General features: G+C 36.5%; 3 protein-coding genes across 9 annotated transcripts in view; 2 read left to right on the forward strand and 1 right to left on the reverse strand.

Annotated features, from left to right (window-relative positions):
* The window catches only part of LOC110092904 (DNA topoisomerase 3-alpha), a 65745-nt gene extending 61703 nt beyond the window's left edge, over window positions 1–4042 (reverse strand). For 4 of the 7 annotated variants that reach the window (XM_028693811.1, XM_028693808.1, XM_028693798.1 and 1 more), the window contains exons 1-10: window positions 3654–3950; window positions 3074–3252; window positions 2908–2980; window positions 2544–2666; window positions 2311–2432; window positions 2140–2212; window positions 1945–2061; window positions 1357–1440; window positions 932–1111; window positions 619–747 (exon numbers count right to left, since the gene is read on the reverse strand). In XM_028693811.1, coding sequence (XP_028549644.1) covers window positions 619–747; window positions 932–1111; window positions 1357–1440; window positions 1945–2061; window positions 2140–2212; window positions 2311–2432; window positions 2544–2666; window positions 2908–2980; window positions 3074–3252; window positions 3654–3950 — 1377 coding nt within the window. Of the gene's footprint in view, window positions 1–618; window positions 748–931; window positions 1112–1356; window positions 1441–1944; window positions 2062–2139; window positions 2213–2310; window positions 2433–2543; window positions 2667–2907; window positions 2981–3073; window positions 3253–3653 lie in introns of those variants that run through there. The other 3 variants (XM_020817602.2, XM_028693803.1, XM_028693814.1) reach the window with 3 other exon arrangements.
* A 2005-nt stretch (window positions 4043–6047) lies between these two features.
* LOC110092903 lies at window positions 6048–6677 on the forward strand. Its single transcript, XM_020817597.1, has one exon. It carries the CDS (start codon window positions 6048–6050, stop codon window positions 6675–6677), a length of 630 nt encoding a protein of 209 aa, XP_020673256.1.
* Window positions 6678–13729: 7052 nt separating this feature from the next.
* On the forward strand, window positions 13730–16844 carry LOC110092902 (protein POLLENLESS 3-LIKE 2-like). The gene is made up of 5 exons (XM_020817596.2): window positions 13730–14030; window positions 14671–14883; window positions 14960–15108; window positions 15194–15262; window positions 15425–16844. Exons 1-5 carry the CDS (start codon window positions 13935–13937, stop codon window positions 16674–16676), a joined length of 1779 nt encoding a protein of 592 aa, XP_020673255.1. The 5' UTR covers window positions 13730–13934; the 3' UTR covers window positions 16677–16844.
* The last annotated feature ends 5772 nt before the right edge of the window (window positions 16845–22616 follow it).

Here is a 22616-nt window from a genome sequence, read left to right on the forward strand (position 1 = left end):
GTATTGATCATTTTTGGTCATCCTTAAATTGTTGCTAGTTCTACTCTAGATATGATTATACTACTTTTACTTTACTCTATACACACCCAAACAAACAACCCACACGCAAGAAATAGGCCAGTTCGGCAGCTTTTTCTTCAATTTCTTGTGGAGTCAAATTCTCATCAGTACAGGTCATGGGAATGGCTCCTTGACCCCTGATTTCCATATTAAGGACATGGCAAGGAAAAAGACCCTCTATCACCTCCATTATGATTGATTGGATATCTTTCAGAAAGAAACAAAAGAAGATACGACAATTTCTTCCAGAATTACTTCACATGTATATACTCAATCAAATCAGATAAACAATTCCCCAGTATTTACTTTACAATCAACTAAGCCCTAAATATTCAAAATAAGTTACATTTACCTTACATTGTATCCAATTTACTTTACATTCCTTTTTTTTCCAAATCAAATAGCCTCTAATTGGAATAATTAGATTTATCATCACAATATTAAAAAAAAATAGCAAGTGGACAATAAGAGAGATTATCTTCGAGGATAAATATAATTTGAAAGCATGGAGAGCTCCTCTTCAACTCCAATGATGAAGTGTAAAAAGAGGTTACTCACTGCTTTTATCACAAGCCCGGTAGCAGAAAACTGTTCACCAGCAATATCAATCTCAACCTTAGTTTCAGCTCCTACAGCTGGTTGTGATACACAAGCAAGGAAATGGCGCACAACAAATTCATACAATCTCTGAAAGGATAAAACAAAGATCAATAAAAAGCTCAATATGCAAGTAATAAGATTGAAAAACATAGATAATAAATTTCATAGCAGAAGATTTGAAAAAAAAAAAGGCTTAACAAAGCATTGTCTAGAGAGAGAGATAGAGATTACCAACTGTCGCCTGAAAATGACTTCTTAGGTTGTTACAAACCTTATGATCTTCAGTCCATCCTGGCACACCAGCAAATAACTTTGTTGGATGAATAGGAGGATGTGCTTTGTCATCATGTCCACCATTACTAGGATTTCTCCAAAGCCTCACCTCAGGGTCCAAAAGTTGTTGGGCATATGGACCCCAAGTTGGATCTACAACTTGCTCACGTACAATAGCCTAGGGAATCAGATTGCAATCAACTCAGTTCTCTAGATGTTATGCATGTGTACTCTTTCAACATTGTTCGAAAACCAAATTTTGCTGAAAGGTCAAAGTAACTCAACCTTCATTTGTTCAAAAATACGTAGAATTACAATAAAATTTAGTCACACAAGAAAACTAAATTTGCTCTCAAAATGAGCATTGGATTAAAATAAAATTATTACAACATCATACGGTTAAACGTGAAATAAGGTACAAACATGTAAATCTGTGTTAACTGAGAAACCATCCGTCTCTGTGCGTGGATAACTGATGAATCCAGCCTGGTAAAGCTCCTCAGCTACCTAGCGTTTCAAAAAATATGAAAAAGATTACCACAGAAAATGAAGCTTACTATGAAACCAACTAATCAATCCAAAATAAAGCACAAAAATAAGATGAATATTTGATGACAAGGAATTCAACTCAGTCTCGATGTAAGAAATCTATGGTCCAAAGATTGTGAAAAGTCAAACCTAGTTTCCATGTTATTGGGTTGCCTAATAACTTGTTAGAAAGATTTTTACCTCTTTTTCGCAGAATTATCAAAGCATGAGCAGCGCTAACATAATTTAGTTGGCTTATCTTAAAAATAAAAATAAAAAATCATATGTTCACACATTATTTTTCAACAAACTTATGATTTAATACATCAATAGTTTCCGCACAACAGCATAACACCCATATGACTAGAAAGCAAACAATAAACCCTACCGGACTATTTTCTTGAACCTATAAGAACAAATTCAATGTCAAATAAACCAGACTGCAAAACCAAACCATCTTGGCAATAGTTACCAAATTTTCACCTTCATTGTATGTTCGGAACTCATCCTAAAAAATCTAGATGCCCGTTTCTGGAGCTCGACAGTACTTAGTGGATAAGGAGGATACTTCAATTTTTCCTTATGTTTAACATCAGTGACCTGAAAAATAATTTTTTTATCAATTAAGCTCATTAGCGAAACCAATCTGCAACTTGGAAACATTAACAAGTGACTGACAGTTGCCATGGGATCTTCAACACACATTTCATAAATTATAACAGCGCATGTGTAATCAAATAGGTGTCCTCTCCTGCATTAAAAAAATATATATATAATGAGGTAAAAGGGAGAAACTCATCTGTAACAACTTCAAAGTAACGTTAAGAATGCAGCTGATTATTTCATTACATCCAAGAGAAAGTAGCAGTGCCCTCTTCGGAAGTATGAGAACAATTAATGGTCCAGAATTCTTCAGGTTCATGTGCCTGTATCTCCCAATACCTTTCAACTATGAAACCCAGAGTAGGAAACTGCAGGAGAAAGGAAACAGAAAAAAAAAATTAGATAAGCATGGCACACAAACCTAATTCCACACAGATATAGAAGAGTTAATAAGGTAACATTGTCTCTATTTACAAAACCTGACAAGGGCCATAGCTCAGAACAATACTTCGATCATCCCCAGCAAAATCTAAAACAAATGCATCTCTTAGAAGCATTGTCTGAAACCTAGTAAATGATGCACCAATTCTCAAGTCAATTTCCTGCCAAGAGTTTCCAATATCAGGTATCTTTGTAGGTTTCTAATTAACTGAGTGGAATAGAAACTGGAAGTCAACACTGAATGCTTCTTTTATTGAAGAAACAAAGGCCTAAAAAATAACATAGAAAGAAAAAAAGCAAATATTGGGCCGATAGCAATGAAGATAAAGAAGCCATGTGTTTCCCTAACACTCTACAATTGGCAGTATCTTCAACTCATAAGGGATGTGTTTCTTAAACCACCTGCCTGGCATCCACTGCATCTGCAAACAATTTGTTGGGTCGAACAAGATTCTGAACAGATGCATGTATCTCCCTGTCATTATGAAATTACCACTGCATGTCAATATAGGAAGTAAATTAATGAAAGACTGGAATATCAAAAGGCCTGATCCCTATATCTTAATACCTATCTATCAATGCTGAGAAACGAGCTCTCCATATGTTGAGGTGACTATTTGCAGAAGTGCAAACATCAACCACTTCAAATGCAATATTTTCCCCTTCCCTGTCGCAGTCTAACCACAATACAAGCCAGTGGCACCTCCTAGACTCTTCTTCCAGCGTCCTTTTCAAATCCAACTTGTCCTGCACACAGTTGACACCAGCTATGTATGGTTCAATGAGTTTTAGGCTTCATTTAGCATTTTGTACAAGTTTTCCGCTGTTTATTTATAAAATTTAGCTGCCAATACTCCTGCTGAGATAGAAAAGTTGTCCTGAAAGTGTATTTCCGAAGCTATAAATTCATCCAGGAAGAGTAGGAGCAATATAGAGCTTTCTATAATGCCCGGGTATTGAAATTTAAGCCAACTAAATTGTTAAAAAACTAAGCCTTAAAGTTTAAAAATATATATATCTCAGGCGGACGTCGCAAATGCATAAGCCTCAAAGCAGACAAACGCAGCTCCAATACAAAAATGTACTATTTTTTACCAAACCTAAAATGCAGGAGAACCGTTTGAGCAAATGCTGCGGAGATGACGAACCTGCGGGACGTACTTGCGGATGGGGGCGTGGTAGAGGTCCGCGGGGTCGCAGGAATGCCACTTGCGGAAGCGATCTTCGAAGTCGATCTCCATGAGATGGCCAGTCACGGAGGTCATTAGCATGTGACAGAGCTGGCCGCCGATTGTGTACTCGAACTCGAAAACGCGGTTGTAGCGCGAGCGGCCCTCGCGGGACCTCATGCCGCTGCCACCGCGGGATAGAATCTCCGCCACCGATTTCGCCACCGAAGGCTTCTCAGCCACGTTCAGAACCCGAATCTGGCCGCGGATGGACATGTGATCGTCGGACTTAGGGCAAGTTAGGGGAGAGCTCGCTGGACCCAGTGGGATTGCATTGGGAAATGAAACAGCGCGTAATAGTGGTGATTCGGATAGTCATTCTCATATAAAGTGCGGGAAAATAGACGGTTGCTACTTGCCAGTCCACATGTGATCTAAATTAAATAAATAATTGAATAAAATATGCGACCTATTTTTTTTCCTATTCCATTTATTATGCGACCTTTGATGCGGTGCATCACAGTTGGCTCGCTTAGTTATTTATGCCTACGGTTATTTATTCTTGCATTTAATAGTTATTTTAGAATTGATGTCACATTCCTTTATGGCGTGGTCATCCCACTAGTTGTCTTTCTCGTTTTGAATAGTTTAGTACATATAAGTCTTTTTTATTGGCTCGCTAGTTTCAGCAAGAGTGATACCTCTTGACAGTATTTCATGTATCTCTTCTCCGGGAGAAGAGTAACACAGTTTTTTTTATCCTCTATAGTAAAGCTTCAGCTAAAGGCCTTTTGGGTATTCATTCTTGGCATTTTGCACCTGCTTCTACCATTAAATACCACATCATCTTGGTATCAGAGCCAGCGGCTCGGTGAGATGGCAAAGTCAAGCAAGCGTGTCTCAAGTGAGGAGGATTGCAGTCTAGACGCGCTCTGGGCAGCACACGCGGTTGTAGTCAAGCGGCTAGATGATATAGTTGCTGCATTAACTCGTCTTATAGTGGAACATCAGTGTGAGGTGAAAACCGCAGCCACCGGAACCTTGCTCGCAAACCTGTGCGGCTGACCACACCGGCTATCACACCGGCTGGCAGGTATGGAGGCCAGTTACATCGCGATAGGAGAGGAGCTCCACCTTTTATGGAATCGTCGGATTCAGAAGGAGGAGATGGAAGCTACATCCCGAACGGGATGTCAGATTCAGGAGATGAAATCGGAGGGAGACATCAACACCGGCATGGGGGCACGCTAGGCACCCGAGAGAGTTTCGAGTTAAACTCGATATTCCATTCTTCGACGGGAAACTCCATATTGAATACTATTTAGACTAGGAGCGAGCTATTGAAAACTTTTTTGATTACATGGAGATTGATCAGGATAAACAAGTTCAATATGTTGCTTGCAAACTTAAGGGAGGAGCCAGTGCGTGGTGGTCACAGCTTCTTCAGTCTCTTCGTCGCGAGGGCCGTGGGCGGGTTCACACTTGGAGCCGGATGAAGCAGCTTCTATGAGCCCATTTTCTCCCCACTGATTTTGAACAAATGTTGTACTTCAAGTATCAGCATTGCACCCAAGGAAACCGCTCCGTTAGTGAGTATACCGAAGAGTTCTATCACTTTAGTGTCCGAAATGATCTGAATGAAACTACAAACCAATTGGTTGCTCGCTACATCGGAGGACTCAGAGACTCCATACAAGACAAGTTGGAACTAAATTATGTTTAGTCCCTATCTCAAACTATGAACTTTGCACTCAAAGCTGAAATACAACTAGACCGCCACCATCGCAGCGGATCATTTAGGCGGATGCCGATCAGTGTTGGGCATGATGCCGCAAAACAACTAAACTCGACCCTCTGCAAGGCTCCTTCGCCCGTCGAGAGCAACCATCCCAATAGCCTGGGCAATCTCACGGTAAACATAAGGATCCCACAAAGACCAAGAATGGTCACCAAGGAGAATATGTATTCACGACCACAAGTGATCAAATGCTTCAGATGCTTTCAACAAGGACACAAGTCCAATGAGTTCCCCACGCATCAACAGCTACAATTTATGGGAGCCGGTGATGGAGATGAGAATGAACCAGGAATTCTTGAGCAGGAACAACATACTGATGTTGAAGAGGTGGTTGGAGATGAAGGAGAGCCCCTCATTTGTGCTTTAGAAAAGTTACTGTTGGCTCCGCAGACACCTTCTAATATGCAAAGACATGTCATCTTCCGAACTAACTGCACCATTGAGGGTTGAGTCTATGACCTGCTTGTTGATAGTGGATGTATCGAGATATAGTTTCTCGTGTAGTGGTGCAAGCTCTCCAACTTAAAACCACAAAGAATCCTCAACCCTATAAAATAAGCTGGGTTAAGAAAGGCATGGATATAATTGTGTCTGACATGTACAAGATCAAGTTCTCCATTGGCAAACATTACTCTTGTGAGGTATTATGCGATGTCTTGGATATGGACGTGTGCCACGTGATCTTGGGCAGACCTTGGCAATTCGATGCCGGTGCAATTTATGACGGAAGAGCCAACATTTATTCTCTTGATTGGAAAGGGCGGAAACTCAGACTTTTATCTCAACCTGTAGGTCATACTCCAAAGGCCAATGATGCCAAAGCGGCTATACATATAGTGACAGGTGGAGCACTCCTCTCTACTTGGCGTGAAACATCACTCCTGTTTGCATTATATGTTAAGGAACTTGCATTGCCAAACTGTGACAGTAAACCGGAGAGTAAAGTTACTCAACTAATGTCTCAATTTCATGATGTTCTTCCTGTTACCTTGCCGAAGACCCTTCCACCATTGAGAACGTTGCAGCATCAATTTGTTCTTATATCGGGGGCAACTCTTCCCAACCTTCCTCATTATAGAATGAGCCCGAAGGAACATCAAGTACTACAGCAGTTAGTGGAGGAACTGTTGGAGAATAAACTCATTCAACCGAGCCTGAGCCCATGCGTAGTACCCGCACTACTTCCCAAGAAGGATGGGAGCTGACGTATGTGCATAGATAGCCGAGAAATCAATAAAATTACCGTCAAGTTCCGATTTCCTGTCCCGCGGGTTAAGGAGTTACTGGAAAGGTTGACCGGAGCAACAATTTTTTCTAAACTTGACCTTTGCAGCAGCTACCATCAGATACGCATTCGACCAGGCGACGAGTGGAATACTGCATTCAAGACTCGTTAAGGACTTTATGAATGGAAGGTGATGCCCTTTGGGCTATGCAACGCTCCCTCAACCTTCATGAGGTTAATGAACGAGGTTCTTAAACCCTTATTAATAAAATTTGCATCGTATATTTCGATGACATTCTTATATATAGCTCTTCTATGGAGGACCACTTAAGCCATCTAACAATTATATTCACTGCTCTTAGACAAAATGAGCTATATTTAAACCCATCCAAGTGCGAATTTGCTGCAGCAAGTGTCTACTTTCTTGGATTTGTTATATCTGTTGAAGGGGTGCAGGTGGACCAACGCAAAATTGAAGCGATCACGGGATGGTCGAACACGAAGTCCTTTTTCGACATACGCAGCTTCCATGGTCTCGCCAATTTCTATCGCCGGTTTATAAAGAAGTTCAGTACCATCATGGCGCCAATCACCAATTGTCTCATGTTCAAACAATTTTATTAGGGACAAGAACATCAAGCAAGCTTTGAGTCTATTAAAAAGGCCTTATCTTCAACCCCCGTACTTGCCCTTACTGACTTCGGCAAACAATTTCACATGGACACCGATGCCTCGGCAATCGACATTGGCGCTGTGTTGAGCCAAGAGAACAAGTCGGTGGAGTTTTTTAGTGAGAAGTTGTGTCTGTCGCGACAGAAATGGAGTGTGTGTGAACAGGAACTCTACGCAGTTGTTCGAGCACTAAAGCAATGGGAGCCATATCTACTGCATCAATAATTTATCTTATGTAGTGACCATCGTTCGCTACAATTCATCAACAATCAAAAGCATATCAGCCGCATGCATGCAAGATGGATCTTATTTCTACAACAATTCTCTTTTGTCCTTCAACATAAATCGGGATCGCAAAACAAGGTGGCAGACACTCTCATCCGAAGACACGCACTTCCTACTCAACTGCAGATGGAAATCACGGGGCTAGAGTGTTTATAAGAGTTGTATGTCGCTGATCAAGATTTCAGATAAATTTGGGCTCAATGCTTGAACCAGGAGATGGACAAAGAATCCTCCAAACAGGAAACGAGCAAGGAATTTTCCGTAAGGCATGGATTTCTCTTTAGGCTAAACCAACTTTGCATTCCAGACTCCTCTTGGAGGCCTCAACTAATCAAAGAAGTTCACTGCGGTGGACTGTCCGCTCATGTTGGAAGGTCAAATACTGTTGCACAATTGCAGTCTCATTTTTTTGGCCCCATTTGTCAAGAGACGTTATGCAGTTTGTTGAAAGATGCTCGGTTTTCCAAAGTTACAAAAGTGGGGGAGGGCATAACGGATTATACCTTCTGTTACCTGTGCCGGACACCATATGGGAGGATTTGAGCCTCGATTTTGTTTTGGGATTTCCTAGAACCAAACGGGGTCATGACTCCATAATGGTTGTTGTTGACATATTTTCGAAAATGACTCATTTTGTTCCCTGTAAGAAGACATTTGACACCCTTAATATTGCACGAATCTTCTTTGTTGAAATTGTTCGGCTCCACGGGGTACCTTTGAGCCTTACATCTGACCGTGACGTCAAATTTATAAGTCATTTATGGAAAGAGTTATGGAAGAGTCTGCACACTTCAATTCAGCTTAGTTCCGCTTACCACCCGCAAATCGATAGTCAGACAGAGGTGGTGAACTGAACCCTTGGCAACATGCTACGATGCATCGTTCAAGAGCATCCCAAGTTATGGGATGAAATCCTCGGGCAAGCAGAATTTGCTTATAATAGTATGACTAACCGATCCAGTGGGAGGTCACCATTCAGCATCGTGTACACTAAACAACCAAATCACACCATCGACGTTGTCGTGCTGCCAAAGTGCTCCAGCAAGCCCGCAACCTCTTTTGTTAACCAATTTTCTTCCATGTTACAGGAAGTTCGTGTCAAACTATTGGAGTCCAATAACAAGTACAAACTGAAGGTCGACGTTCACCGCCAAGAGAAGATTTTCAAACCTGTGGATTTAGTAATGGTTCGACTCCGACGTGAACGCTTCGCTCCGAGAACTTACTTCAAATTGAGCCCACGAAAAAATGGACCTTTTTCCTATCCTCAAACAAATCAATCCCAATGCTTATGTCGTGGACTTACAAGCTCATTTCAACACTTCTAATACTTTCAATGTTGCTGACCTCTCCCCTTACCACCCGCCTGACGATGCACGGATAATTATCTCTTCATCGGAGTCGGACTCCTCAGTTGATTGGGGAGAATGATGCAGTGCATCACAGTTGGCTGGCTTAGTTATTTATGCCTACGGTTATTTCTTTTTGCATTTAATATTTATTTTAGAATTGATCCCACATTCTGTTATGGCATGGTCATCCCATTAGTTGTCTTTCCCGTTTTGGATAGTTTAGTACATAGAAGCCTTTTTTATTGGCTCACTAGTTTCAGCAAGAGTGATACCTCTTGACAGTATTTCATGTATCTCTTCTCCGGGAGAAGGGTAACACAATTTTTTTTATCCTCTATAGTAAAGCTTCGGCTAAAGGCCTTTTGGGTATTCGTTCTTGGCATTTTGCACCTGCTTCTACCATTGAATACCGCATTAACCTTGAGTTAAAGGCCGATTAGGAGAAGGTTAAGATAACTTTTTATGGTAAGAGGGGGAAGTATTTTATCTACGACTATATACAATTAAGGTAGCTTTCCTTCAAAACAAAAATAGGGAATATTAAACAACGATAAATTATGGATGTCATTAGGTGGCAATAGACATCAACAAATATCAAACAATGGTAGGCATTAGGCTATGATGGAGGTCGGGGGACTAATGATGTCATGTGATGATAGCTGATGTGATCATTCATATGTAAGATCGGGATTAGACTGACGAGGGTCCCTTGAACAACTGATAATTGTTGGATGGCCCAAGTTCTAGAATGATGATGGAACAAAATGGTCATATGTTAGCAAAAGAAGGTTAACGAGGGAATTCAGATACAATTTGATGGCATTCCAACTAATACTTGGAGCAATAAAAATCTTCAGGATTCAAGGACTTCTACATTTTTTTTCTCTCCTGGGATGAGAGAGGGTCTAATTGAATTGTTTCTTTCAAATGAAGGAAAACTCTAATTAGTTATTATAATAAGTCAAATATGTGAAATTTTTTTCTTGAAAAATATAAAATTTCTAAAGTAGAGCGCATTGGCGCTGATCTAGTGAGTGTTGCGGTATCAAGCCATAAATAGTATATATATATATATATATATATAATCATTGTCTCTTCCCACCGACTTCCTCACTTGGGTGCTTGGCTAGAAAGAAATTGAAAGAGGGGAATAAGAGAAAGAAGATAAAAGGTCTTTGGATCATATTTGTTAGTTATTCATGTTACATATTTTATTTTATTCGTTGTAAGTGACTAATCTCTTAATTCTGTTTTTAATTATTTTAATTTTTATGGATTTTATCTCTCGTAAATTTGTTAAAAATACATTATTTTCTAATTTCATAAGCTTTCGCCATGCAAGTTTGGACTTATTATAGATTTGATCATTCTAAAAGATTTGATATTATTTTATTGCACTTTAAATGAAGAATTGAATGATATTAGATATATGATATGATAATTCCACGTGATATCTTACTGATCCACATGATTCATTAATTGAAAGTTATAAGGAGTTGGAGATTGATTGGAGTTATAAGAAGTCTGGGCACCTGATTCACATAATTCAAGGGGAGTTATAAGAATTACAATGATTGAGAGTTATAAGAGATGACTGATTGGGATTCATAAGTGTATATAAGAGCAAGATACTCTTAAGATACACTCATTGAATATATAAATCCTAATACTGACGCTATTGCGAACACTGTACTATTATTGTGACTGACACTAATACTGTTTACTATCATGAATATTATTTAATGTAATTGATCATGATATTAATGTTGTTACTATATTAATATTATTGATTATTACTGCTACTATGACTCATAATATAATGTATTAAGATGTGATTAACTATAGAAGGATAAATTGATGCAGATAATCAATATAGACATTGATGCATATATTTCTTTATATGATTTATAGCATATTTTTCTCTTTTATCTTGCATTTATTTTAGTTGTGATATTTTAATTACTTGCTAGCCTATGTGTTCATTAAGTGGTTTTACATGTTTTTAGGAAAGGGTAAAGATCCTATAATTTAAGGCTCATGATAAGACAAAAATGCAATCATGTTTCTTTCTTATGTTCATTAATAAGCTATAGCTAAATGATTAAAATAAAAGACAAATATAATTCTTCCAATATAGATCCTGAAGTGTGACGGTTATGAACAATCATAATTAGTATATGAGGATTAACACATGGGATAATATAAGTCTATATTAGTTTATCGAAGAGAGCAGAAGGGATGGTCTCATCCTGGAATAAATGATGAGATGATTAAGTCTATGAGATGGGTTGCTTCTTAATGAAGATGATGTTGATCATATAGATATTAAATGTAAAAGTTAAAAATAATAATAATAAAAAAACAAAGTACATATGGATTTTTAACTCATTTATCGATTCTCTTATGCACACTGTAAGATTGAGGAAAGGGTTCCATTAATTGAGTAAGAAGGAGATTGTAAGTATCTTGGAACTAGGTTCTCACCCTCTTAGTTTATATTATAATAGAGTTTTAGTGGAGCTTGAGTTTATCTTATTTTGTATCATTTATATTTAATGGTTGAAGACATCTAAGAATGAAATATTTGTAGCATTAGTATGTTTATCGTGGTTTCAAGATGGATAATGATATTGAAGCTATGAGCAAAAAGCTCTAACAATGCGAAACATTATGAGCTAAAATGGAAAGCTAAGACCTGACCAAGTGACAAGTGGCAAGCATCAAACAATCATTTATGTGATGAATGATTATAATCCATAGGTAGTTGTGAGATGATGAATTTTCATTAGTTAGTGTAAAATATTTCCAAATTAGGATATCTTGACAGGCCAATTATAGATTTATAAAAAAAAAAAAAAAAAAAAAGATAGAAGGTTGATGAGTCATATTTTGGTATGAACAAATATGTCTAGCTAGTGTTGTTGTACATCAATATATTAACTTATAAATTCATTTATTATTATTTTTCATATGAATGATCCTTGCCATCATATAAAAAATCATCATAAAAAAATTGATACTTCTGATTATTCATATTATATAATACTATTTAAACTCGATGATGCGGTGAAATTCATTACACTTAAATTTATATTATAAATCAAGCATATTTATCATTCATTAAGTATTGTAGGTTGTCTTATGCCTTTTCATTTATGTTTTAATACATAGTAGTTATTTTTAGAGTTGTTATGTCATACTCATTTGATAACTACTATTTTTTAACCAACTTTACTAAGTTATTTAGTGGATCTTGGTTGCAAGGGTGGTTCTTTTAGAATTAGTTTTTTTTTTCATTATTTCAATATTTAAGTTATTTATTTAGATTTTTATTGAATTTTTTTTAGTTATTGCACAAATAATTGATTTCCTTCATTTTCATTACAACATAATATGCATGAATTGTGGATGAAGGATTCAAATGTTTGATTTTGACTCATTTGGAGTCAAATTTGATACTTTTGATTTTATTGAGTTCATCTCGTCAAAACATTTATTATGACTTTAAGTTTGTTGAAATCAAAATTGTAATAATCTTAAATTTAATTTCAAAATTTTGCAATGAAATATTACACTAAAATTTATGCTCCATTATGTTAATTTTTTAGTAAAGTATTAAATATATGTTAAAAATACATTGAATTGTCTAGTGTAGGACATTGGCAAGATGATACCACTTCATATAGAATATATCACATCAATTATATATTAAAAATGCATTGAACCTTGAGAATTAACATTGCTTACTTGATTATATGTAATAGTTCAAATCCTTAACTATCTTTGAGCTAGCAGACTCATGATTTTTTTCTCTTGGTGTAACTTCTCAGCAGTCACCAATCCCAATAGTGCTCCTGTATGATCACACTTAACTTTAGAGTTTTTAATGAAATTTCAACTGTTACACTAAAAAACACATCAATGTTTAATAGTTTAGACAATCAATGTCAACATCAGTTTCCTTAACCTAGATTAATCATTCAACAAACAAATATAACTATAGAGTTAAATTTCTTATCTTCCAACTGTTGCATTGCACAAATAACAAAACCCAAACTCGTAACTATTGAGATATTATCTGCTTTGACTTAACAACCTTATGATTTTATATTTTTTGGGTAACTTCTCATTAGATCACCAATCGCGTTCATATACGATCATACTTAACTTTGAAGTTTCTAATAAAATTTTAACTATTACATCAAAAGTTATTTCAATGCTTAAGAGTTCAACTTTATTTTTAACAAGGGGTTCTGCATTTTAATTGAAAAAAAAAAGAAAAAAAGAGCCAGGATACCTTGAGAATCAACATTGCTTATTATATATATATATATATATTGGAACGAAGTATCCACCTGCTGCCAGCCCCGAAATGACATTTGACAACGTGACTAATACTCGACATACCTAGAAGATGCACTCACCCCAGAAACCTCCTGGCCCGCACTTGATTGGGCTCCGCTTAAGAGGCGCGACGGGTTGAGAAGTTTCCAACTGCACTCGTCCACCAATCAAACTAAACAAAGGTGGGTGCTTATTTTATTTTAAGTGCAAAAAAAAGAGGCTTCTCTAGCGAAATCAACCGATGATCATGATTGTTTCCCAAGAAACGCAAGACTACGGTAACCTTCTCCTGCACGTGCGTCTCACACGAGTCTTCTTCAATTCCAACGTTCGAATCCGTTAGCCGCCTACTCAATCCCGCCGTTTATAAAACAAACATCGCTCACCTATCTCTAACAGAGAAGGAAACCCTGCATACTCTCAGCTGCTGGAAATCTCTTCCGGCAAGCAGAAGTAATATTCATTCCATCGAGCTCAAACGCCGGCGATTTCCTCCAACAACCTCACTTATTCATTTTGAGAATAGTTTCTCCATAAGTGAAGAAGGTTTGATTTGATTTCTTGAAGTCGCTCAATCTCCGGCCATGGCCGATAACTTCAGCGAAAGCTTGTCTTCTGATCACGTGCAACTCAAGATCCCCTCCGGAGATTCTCCATATGTGAAGGCCAAGCATGTTCAGGTAACAAGTCTTTATTCTTGAAGAAAGCTTCATGTTTCTTTATGTTCTTTCATACTCTTTTTTTTTATGATGTAATTTCATTTCCATTAATGTCGGGTAGCTTGGTTTCTGCATGAGGTGGAGGGTGATATTTTAGTTTCTTTAGCTACTCAAAGATTTTGAAAAGGGCATAAAAGAAAAGTTTAAAACTTTTCTTCCCTCTTTGTGGGTTGAATTATAGGAAGATGACTAGATGTTTGATAGTTTGCTTAAATTGCTTAATTAGCTTTATTAAATAGAAGAAACTTACGGAAACACAAAAAGAAAAAAAAATAATAATTATAAAAGAATTTTATACTGGCTCATGCAAATGATGAGTTCATCATGTTGCCACCTTTGCAAATTTTACTCTTGATTCTGAAATTTATAACCATAAATTCTGCTGTACATAGGACATATAAGCTCTCCTTTTCATAAAAATAAAACTTAAGAATGCTGAAAAATACAGTAAATTTCTCCAAATAATTTTAAGGTTAACGCACAACTAAATCTGTGTAGCACTTTTCTTTTTACATATGAATTCTTGATACTGAATCACTATAATTAATTAAGCATCTTTGATGGTTTTTAATTTTGCTTAATGAATTCTTTGGAGTGTTAGTTGGTGGAGAAGGATCCAAACAGAGCTGTTGTATTGTTTTGGCGTGCAATAAACTCTGCGGATAGAGTTGACAGTGCTCTGAAAGACATGGCTGTAGTGATGAAACAGTTGAATAGAGCCGAAGAAGCTATTGAGGCCATTAAATCTTTTCGAGGACTGTGCTCTACAAAAGCACAGGAACCTCTTGATAATGTTCTTCTTGACCTCTACAAGGTAAGCTGTTTCTTAAAATGCTATTTCAAATATTGTTTCTACTTTAATTTTGTTTTTTAATGTAATGTTTGTACAGAAATGTGGAAGGGTCACTGAACAGATTGATCTGCTCAACCACAAGCTGAGGATGATTGATGAGGGCATTGCTTTTGGTGGGAGGATAATGAAAACGGCTAGGTCACAAGGGAAAAAATTCCATGTAACTGTTGAGCAAGAAAAATCTAGGTAGACCTCTATCTAATTCAAATCATTTCTTAAAAAACTTATTGGACATGTTGTTCATGATTGTTTACCGTATTTATCTCTTCAGGTTGTTAGGCAACCTTGCCTGGGCTTATATGCAATGTGAAAATTACAAAGAAGCCGAACCGCTTTATCGGTTTGTTTCTATCTCAATCTTATGTTTGAAAAACTTTTTGATTTCATTCCTGTTAACCGAGTGAAATCAAAAGGCTACTTTAATGAGTTCTGAATCATGAGAATATGTTCTTTGCTGCTACAAAGCATACATTCCTAATTCTTAATATGTTTTGGGTTGCAGAAGAGCTCTGGAAATAGAGAAAGATTACAATAAGATGTGCAACTTAGCTATCTGCTTGATGCAGACAGGAAGACTTGCAGAAGCCAAAATCATCCTTGCAGATGTTAAGAAACCTACTAAGTACTGCAATGGAGAATCCTATCAGAAATCCTTTGAGAGAGCATGGGAAATCATGAATGAATTGGAGCTGATACCAGACCAAAAAACAGTAAAGAACAATTCCTCAGTATCTTCTACCCTATGCTCTTTCAGTGATGAGAAAGCCTCTACAGCTCCTTTGGATTTCGACATGGCATCACTGGATCATGAAGTGTCACCTGATGCTCTTTCCCAGGGCAGTATATGGGGGTCTTCTTCTCAAGAGGCTTCTCTTTCACCTGTGTCAGTAAAAGTTACTTCGCAATCCAAGCCTGTGATGATATCAGAGTACTCAGTTGAAAGGAAAAAAATAGATAGTGGGACTGAAAATATGCTCATCAGGCTTGACATCCAGATTCATAGGCCAAAGAGCAAGGAATTTGTGGTTGACAGCAAGAAAGTTGTGACATCAGTCTCAAATGATCAAAGCTTTGACAAATTAAAAGCCTTCACTGATGAATTTCAGAAAGAAGAAGATGGTGCAGGAGCTAAGATTTCTTTTGAAATTCCATATTTGAGCTCAGGGCCAAATGTAGAGTCCTTTTTCTATAAAACTGAGAAAAAGACATGGGCTGATATGGTGGAGGAGGATGAGCAATTGGCTTTTGAGAATGCTGAGATCAGTAGTAGTTCACTAAAGTTTGCTGGAAGATCTTGGGCAGACATAGCAGAAGAGGAAGAGAGGTCAGACAATAAGAATTTTGAATTCGGAAGCTGTGGCAGGAATCAGAAATCAGCAACTAGGACACCTATTTCTTCCTTTAAGAAGCTAAATAGGAATGAGACCCAAAAGTTGAAACGTGACAATATGAACTCTAGCAAACTAAAGACTTCCTCTTACAAATATCTAAGTGGTGGATGCAAAGAACTGAGTGGGAGGTGGCGAGGAACCGCGAAGAACGCCGAACCGGAACGTAGATCATTGTCTTCTGATCGACGGCCTGGCTGCAATTTGGAGGTTAGAAAGCTTGGGACTGAGTTAACAGGTAGTGGTGGTAAGTCTCATGATGATTCAGATTACTTGTCTGGGATGGGTGGAAGGTATAGATGTAGGAAGCAGTGTAATAGGCTTCAAGTTTTCCAGGAAATCACTACAGGTGATGCAAAAGCTTGAACTGTTTTACAACAATTATGATAAGTTCACTGTTTTTTCTTGTTCAATTTCACTGGTTTTGAACTTTTTGGAAAGGAAAAAGGAGAAAGTGATTCCTCTTTTATGTATAAATTGAGAGATATACTCTGTAAGTTGTGTAATTGTATTGCTAATAAGTTGGATGATATTTCTTGTGAGACAAATGATTGGAAGTATTACAAAAAGTAGTTAAATTCAAGATCATGTTGTTGTTGAAGTGACTATGGTATGTATATGTAATCAATGGTTAGAGAGCCACTGCTTATGTGACATGCCAATTAGCATTAAAGAAAAAGAAAGACAAGTCAATCGGTGGCTAAAAATACAGTTAATGATACATTAAAGTTAATTATGTGAGCAATAAAAAATCAAAATGACTGATTTAATGAACTTACACACGAAGTCCTTTGGATTAAGTTGAACAAGTCATTATAAGAGTCTAAATCTGATTCAACCAGCCTCTAGCAATCAACCCAATTGATACTCGCCCAAAGCTTCTTCTATTCCTAGAGCATAGACTAGCCAAGTCACCTAGGAGACAGACTTATTGGTCTAAGGAACTCATCTTGTTGAACTTGCCCAAGATGGTGTGTGAAGTTGTCTACTCGTCGGCCTGTAAGGATTCAATGGAGACGAAACATAAATTCATCGAATCTGAATTATATGTCAAATCATCGGAAGAATTATCAGAAGCGTATATGAATTCATTGAAATGCAAAATTGAGGTTTTCGATCTTCCACATTTGAAGTGGCGTTCTCCAAGAGAGGAGAGACCCATTCTTTTCACTCGAGATGGGAAATGAGAACTTCACTGCTTAAACTATGAACCACGATCATTTTATACTTTAAATGTATTTATTTTATTTTATCCCATCATTAAAATAAAATAAATACTTGGCCTCTACACAATATTTAATTCTATACAAATTTAATTGAGATGTCATATAAGCCAAATAATAGTTTAATCCTTAAATACATCAAGAATTTAATTGGCTCAATTTTAAATAGCTTATAATGTATAATACTTTATTTATATATATACATTTAAATAGACCCCCATAAAGAAAATTTTCCAACAATCTCCCACTTGGGTTACACACACTATATATATAACAGTAAGAGCTCAAAATTTGCTATTTTTATGAAATAACATCTCTAGATAATCTGGTCCATCAATCATATCAATATAAAATCAAAATGACATTTGTTACATTGCTCGTAACAAGACCTATCAATGGTCACTATATTAATATAATTAACGACATATATCAAGTATGTATGTGTAGCATGAAAATTTCATGTAATATGATATCAAAGCATGACTATTTTTAACTGGTTTAATATTATCACATCAATGAAAAGAAAACTTTTCGTGGCAGTCTGTGTTGATGCATTTAGGAAGTGGCTACAACGATTGTAGAGGAGATCATCAAGCAGGGATGTACATTGATGACTATATTGCTTGTGGAATGTTACCTACCCTCAACTCGACGAGCTTGCTAGAGAATGGATCGTCAATTGGTTACACATCTGTTAAAAGCTTCATTGTTGATAAGGATTTGGTGAAGAGATCTTTCGATTGATTTTGAGATGTCATATGTTGGATTCAGATTCTTTTGGATGGGATGTGTTTGTAAATAAAGTGGTAATCGATCATAACGTACTTTGTTCTTGTATGAAATACTGGATTTTTTGCCAATGCATTACAGATGTGTTGTCGCAATGAAGTGGAGTTGGTTGCAGAAGTGAAATATGAAGTTCTTGAATGAGTTGATAAAGCCATATTATCTCTACCATAATTGTACGTGGAAAGAGCATGATATTTTGTTTCAATAGATGAGCTGGTTATGGTTGGCTGCTTTTTTAAGTTTCAGGAGATGTGGGTTAGGGGTGTAAACGAGTTTAGGCCCTTATCGAGCTCGGCTCGGTAGTTGGAAAGCGAGCTCAACATGCGAGCTCGTCTCATTATAAATGAGCTCGAGCCGGCTCACAAGTTATGGGCGGAAATTTTTAAATTTAGGTGGGATTTTTAAAAATTAGGCTGGATTTTTTAAACTTAGTTCAAATTTAGAAAAAAAAAAGAAGAAATGTTTAACATTTAAATAAAACTTATGTGGTTTTTATTATTGAAATTTAGTAAATAAAATAAAATTATTTTTAAAATATTAATATTTATTCAAGCAGACTTGCGAGCTCACGATCCGAGCCGGCTCAAGCTCGAACTCGAGCTCGAGCTTGACTCGTAAGCTCGATTCGCGAGCCCATAAACGAGCCGAGCTCGAACTAGCTCTGCTCACTTACACCCCTAATGTGGGTGCCATTAACGTAAGAATAGTAGCTTATGGTTGAACATCAATCTGATAGGTCTCCAGCTCAACTGAAGTACGACTAGGAGTGGAGGGAGAGATTACCTCTTAGAATTTGAAGGTCATGAGTTGAGGTTCCTTTTAAGGCAACGAAAATGTTTGATGAGTTTGTAGTGGCTATATATTTAGTGAGTTGCGCATAGTTTAGAATAGTGAAATGTTTAGGTGGGCTATAGTAAAGTATCAGAGTGAGAGATGCTAGTAGGTTGGGTTAGAGAATGGTTGAGGAGATTCATTTGTTAGAAATTAATGTTCGGTAGGCATGGGTTGAAAATTGGTTTCAAGTCCCTTACCTCATTTTTTATGTAAAAATTTTTACAAGTATTTTTCTTGACTTAAAAATAAGACATGTGGAGTGGAGCATACTTGATGCTGAGGAAGCAATGTATGGGGACTAAATTTTCATGCTGAATTTCAAGTTCATTTGTTGAATGAGTGTAGTCATGTGGAGATGGACATGGTTAGGGGTGTAAGTGAGCCGAGCCGGCTCGAGCTCGACTCGCGAGCCGGCTTGAGCTCGACTCGCAAGCCGGCTCGAGCTCGACTCATTTATGAGCTCATGAGCAGAGCTTATCAAGCCACGAGCTCGAGCTCGAGCTTAAACGAGATCGAGTTCTAGCTTGATAAGACTCTGCTCATGAGCTCACGAGCCATCTTGAAACTATTATATTTAAAAAAAATAAATTACCGCCCAACCTATTTTAAATTACCGTTGTTTTAAATTACCGCCCACACTAGGGGTGTCAATTTCGAGTCACGGGTTGGCTTCGGGTTGAAACCCATAACTGACCGGGGTTCAAACGGGTTGACCCTAACTCGACCCCGGGTAGGTAAATGGCTCGGAAGTCCGGGTTGACCCGACTCGACATGGGAAGGCTAGTTGCGGGTGGCGGGCTACTGATGACTCGGACGCATGTGTGGGCGGCAAATCCAAAAAATATGCTAATCTCTCTCTCTCTCTCTCTCTCTCTCCCTCCCTCCCCCCTCCCCTACAGTTGTAAAATACCGTCAATTATTATTATTATTTTTTTAGAACGGTGCCCGAGGCTTGAAGATCGGGTCGAACTCGTTTATGGCGGAACGAGTCAAGCTCGAGCTCGACTCGAGTTCGAGCTCGAGCTCGATATTTGACAGTTGAGCTTGACTAAAACACCCTCTAACTCGAACTCGACTCGACTCGTTTGCACCCCTAGACATGGTGCAGCTGTTGGTGATTAAAATGCGTCTACATAAAAGCGAAGGTAGATTTGGATGTGATTATAAATAAAAATAAAGAAATAGAGATTGATCAATTTACTATAAGGAAAACCATAAAACATCATATGGCCTTAGAAGGTTGAGTACCATCATTATAGAGCTTGCTTGAGCATATATATCACCTTATTTAGTAGACAAATGAGAGATATTATGGGTCTATAAATCCTTATGGCTGGCACAAGAAGCCAGACCTTACGACCATACCATTTGGCTAAGCTTGGTTTTGTAAGTCTAATAATAATTGGGAATATTTTGTGTGGGTGAAGAGTGCACCAATCTCCAAGTTCATTATTGTTGGAGATTAAGAAATTCAACAGGCTTGGCCTCTCACATCAATGTTGTAGTTTGTAAATAAAGATTTTAGGATTGTCAAGTGTTCATTTTGCAAATCAATTTCATTAAATTTTTTAAATAAAATGAGATATTTTATGGATATTTTTTAATAATTTTTTAAGCTCCAAAAAAATTTATTTGAATTTTCTATTGAATATTGATTAAATTATATAATCATATTATTATTTATTTATAAATATCTTAAGCTAGTTAACATAATTTAATAAAATCTATTTCCTTTAATTCAATCGGCAAACATAGAAGGAAATAAGTATTTTAGAGAGAAAAGAGAGGAGAGTGAAAAAAGAAGTTTGGGTTTGAAGGCCGTAGAGCGATTTTCATTCGTTAACCATGTTAGAAAATTTTCTCTTCAAGCTATAAGAAGTCATTATCTTATTTCTAATTTCAATAATTTGTTGTTTTTAGAATTTATCCGATCAAATTTATATTTTCGTTATAAAAAAATGAGAATAATGTTATTTTGGTAAAACTTTCATCGCGTAACTTTTTATATGTTATAGAATTGTGATTACAAATATTTTGAGTATTTATTTAAAAATTTTCACTCGTTGTTTAAAAAAAAAAAGCAATTTTTATCGATTCAGAAATTTATTGTGATATGATGGTTTAGCTCAATTAAAGCTTCAAAATATTATATATGATCTCTGATAATTTAATAAATTTTTAAAAATATGAATTTTTGTTTAGTAGGATTTTCTGTTGCCTGTTGTTAGAACATTTTGACATTTCTAAATTAAGCATAATTATACTTTATTTATTATAATGGATTGAAAATGAGTGTGAATATATGATTGAGTAATAGCTGATCACTATTACTATTATAGTTTTATTATAATAATGTGTGTGTGTGTGTGTGGGGAGGGGGGTAATAAGTAAAGATTGATTATTCACTGATGTTGGTTAGAGACTGATTGGTATGTACATGATGTTAAACCGACGGACTTTTCTTTAAATAAATGATTTGGTGTTATCATCAGCTAATTCAATTGATAAATTGATTGGGAGTTATAAGGAACTAACTATTATGCCGACGGCCAAAGAGTGATAACTCTGTTAGTGAGTCAATAATTTACTGATATTTATACGATACTTGAGAAATATCACTTAAATCAGATTTCTTACTTGTTTAGTATGACTAGTAAAATATATGTTATTGAGGTATCATTCCTATTACTATACAAATTTATTCTTTTTACACATATTTACTATTATAGTATTAATATTTCTCTCTCACACATAATTATTTTAGATCAAAGGCTTATCCTCTTTATCATTTCTCTGTGCGCCATCTCTTTTCCCTATAATCTATTCTTGCCTATAAATAAATTCATAAAAACTATAAAATAGAAAAATAAACTTCTTTGGTGAGCTTTCACAAAGAGATATTTAAAATCACATATAGAAATCTCTAAGTATTTTTTTCTTTTGTTTGGTTCTTATATTTTTCACAATATATTTTTTATAGTTTATTTTATTTTGCCTAAGATATTCGGGTATTCTCGTATGATGAGCTTGAGTTAGTTGGGTTTGGAAAATAACATTTGTCCCCTTATAAATATGCATGGTTGCATCTCCACAGTAAAAAAGTCCCACTCTTTTCTCTTTGGATGCAAGGTATTATTTTTGTAGTGAAATATAAATATTGATGTTATTTGTAGTGTCTGACCTCTTTATCATTCTTTTGTATGTTCGCCATATTCACATATGGTAGGTGCTTTTCCTTATGAGTCTAAGGTTTCGTTTGAGATGGCTTTCTTCATGTTCTTAAAGCGGTTTTTTTAGTATGACAATTAAGTTTTTTGAACTAAAACATTGTTTTAAGAAACATGAAGAAAGCCGTCCCAGACGAAGCTTAAGGCTTTGTTTGGGACAATTTTCTTACTGTTTTCTAAAGCAATGTTTTAGTATATTCAAAAAAAATTTGTACTGTGAAACTTTTTAAAGA

This window comes from Dendrobium catenatum, unplaced genomic scaffold (genome assembly GCF_001605985.2).
Source record: "Dendrobium catenatum unplaced genomic scaffold, ASM160598v2 fragScaff_scaffold_43, whole genome shotgun sequence".
Taxonomy (NCBI): Eukaryota; Viridiplantae; Streptophyta; class Magnoliopsida; order Asparagales; family Orchidaceae; genus Dendrobium; species Dendrobium catenatum.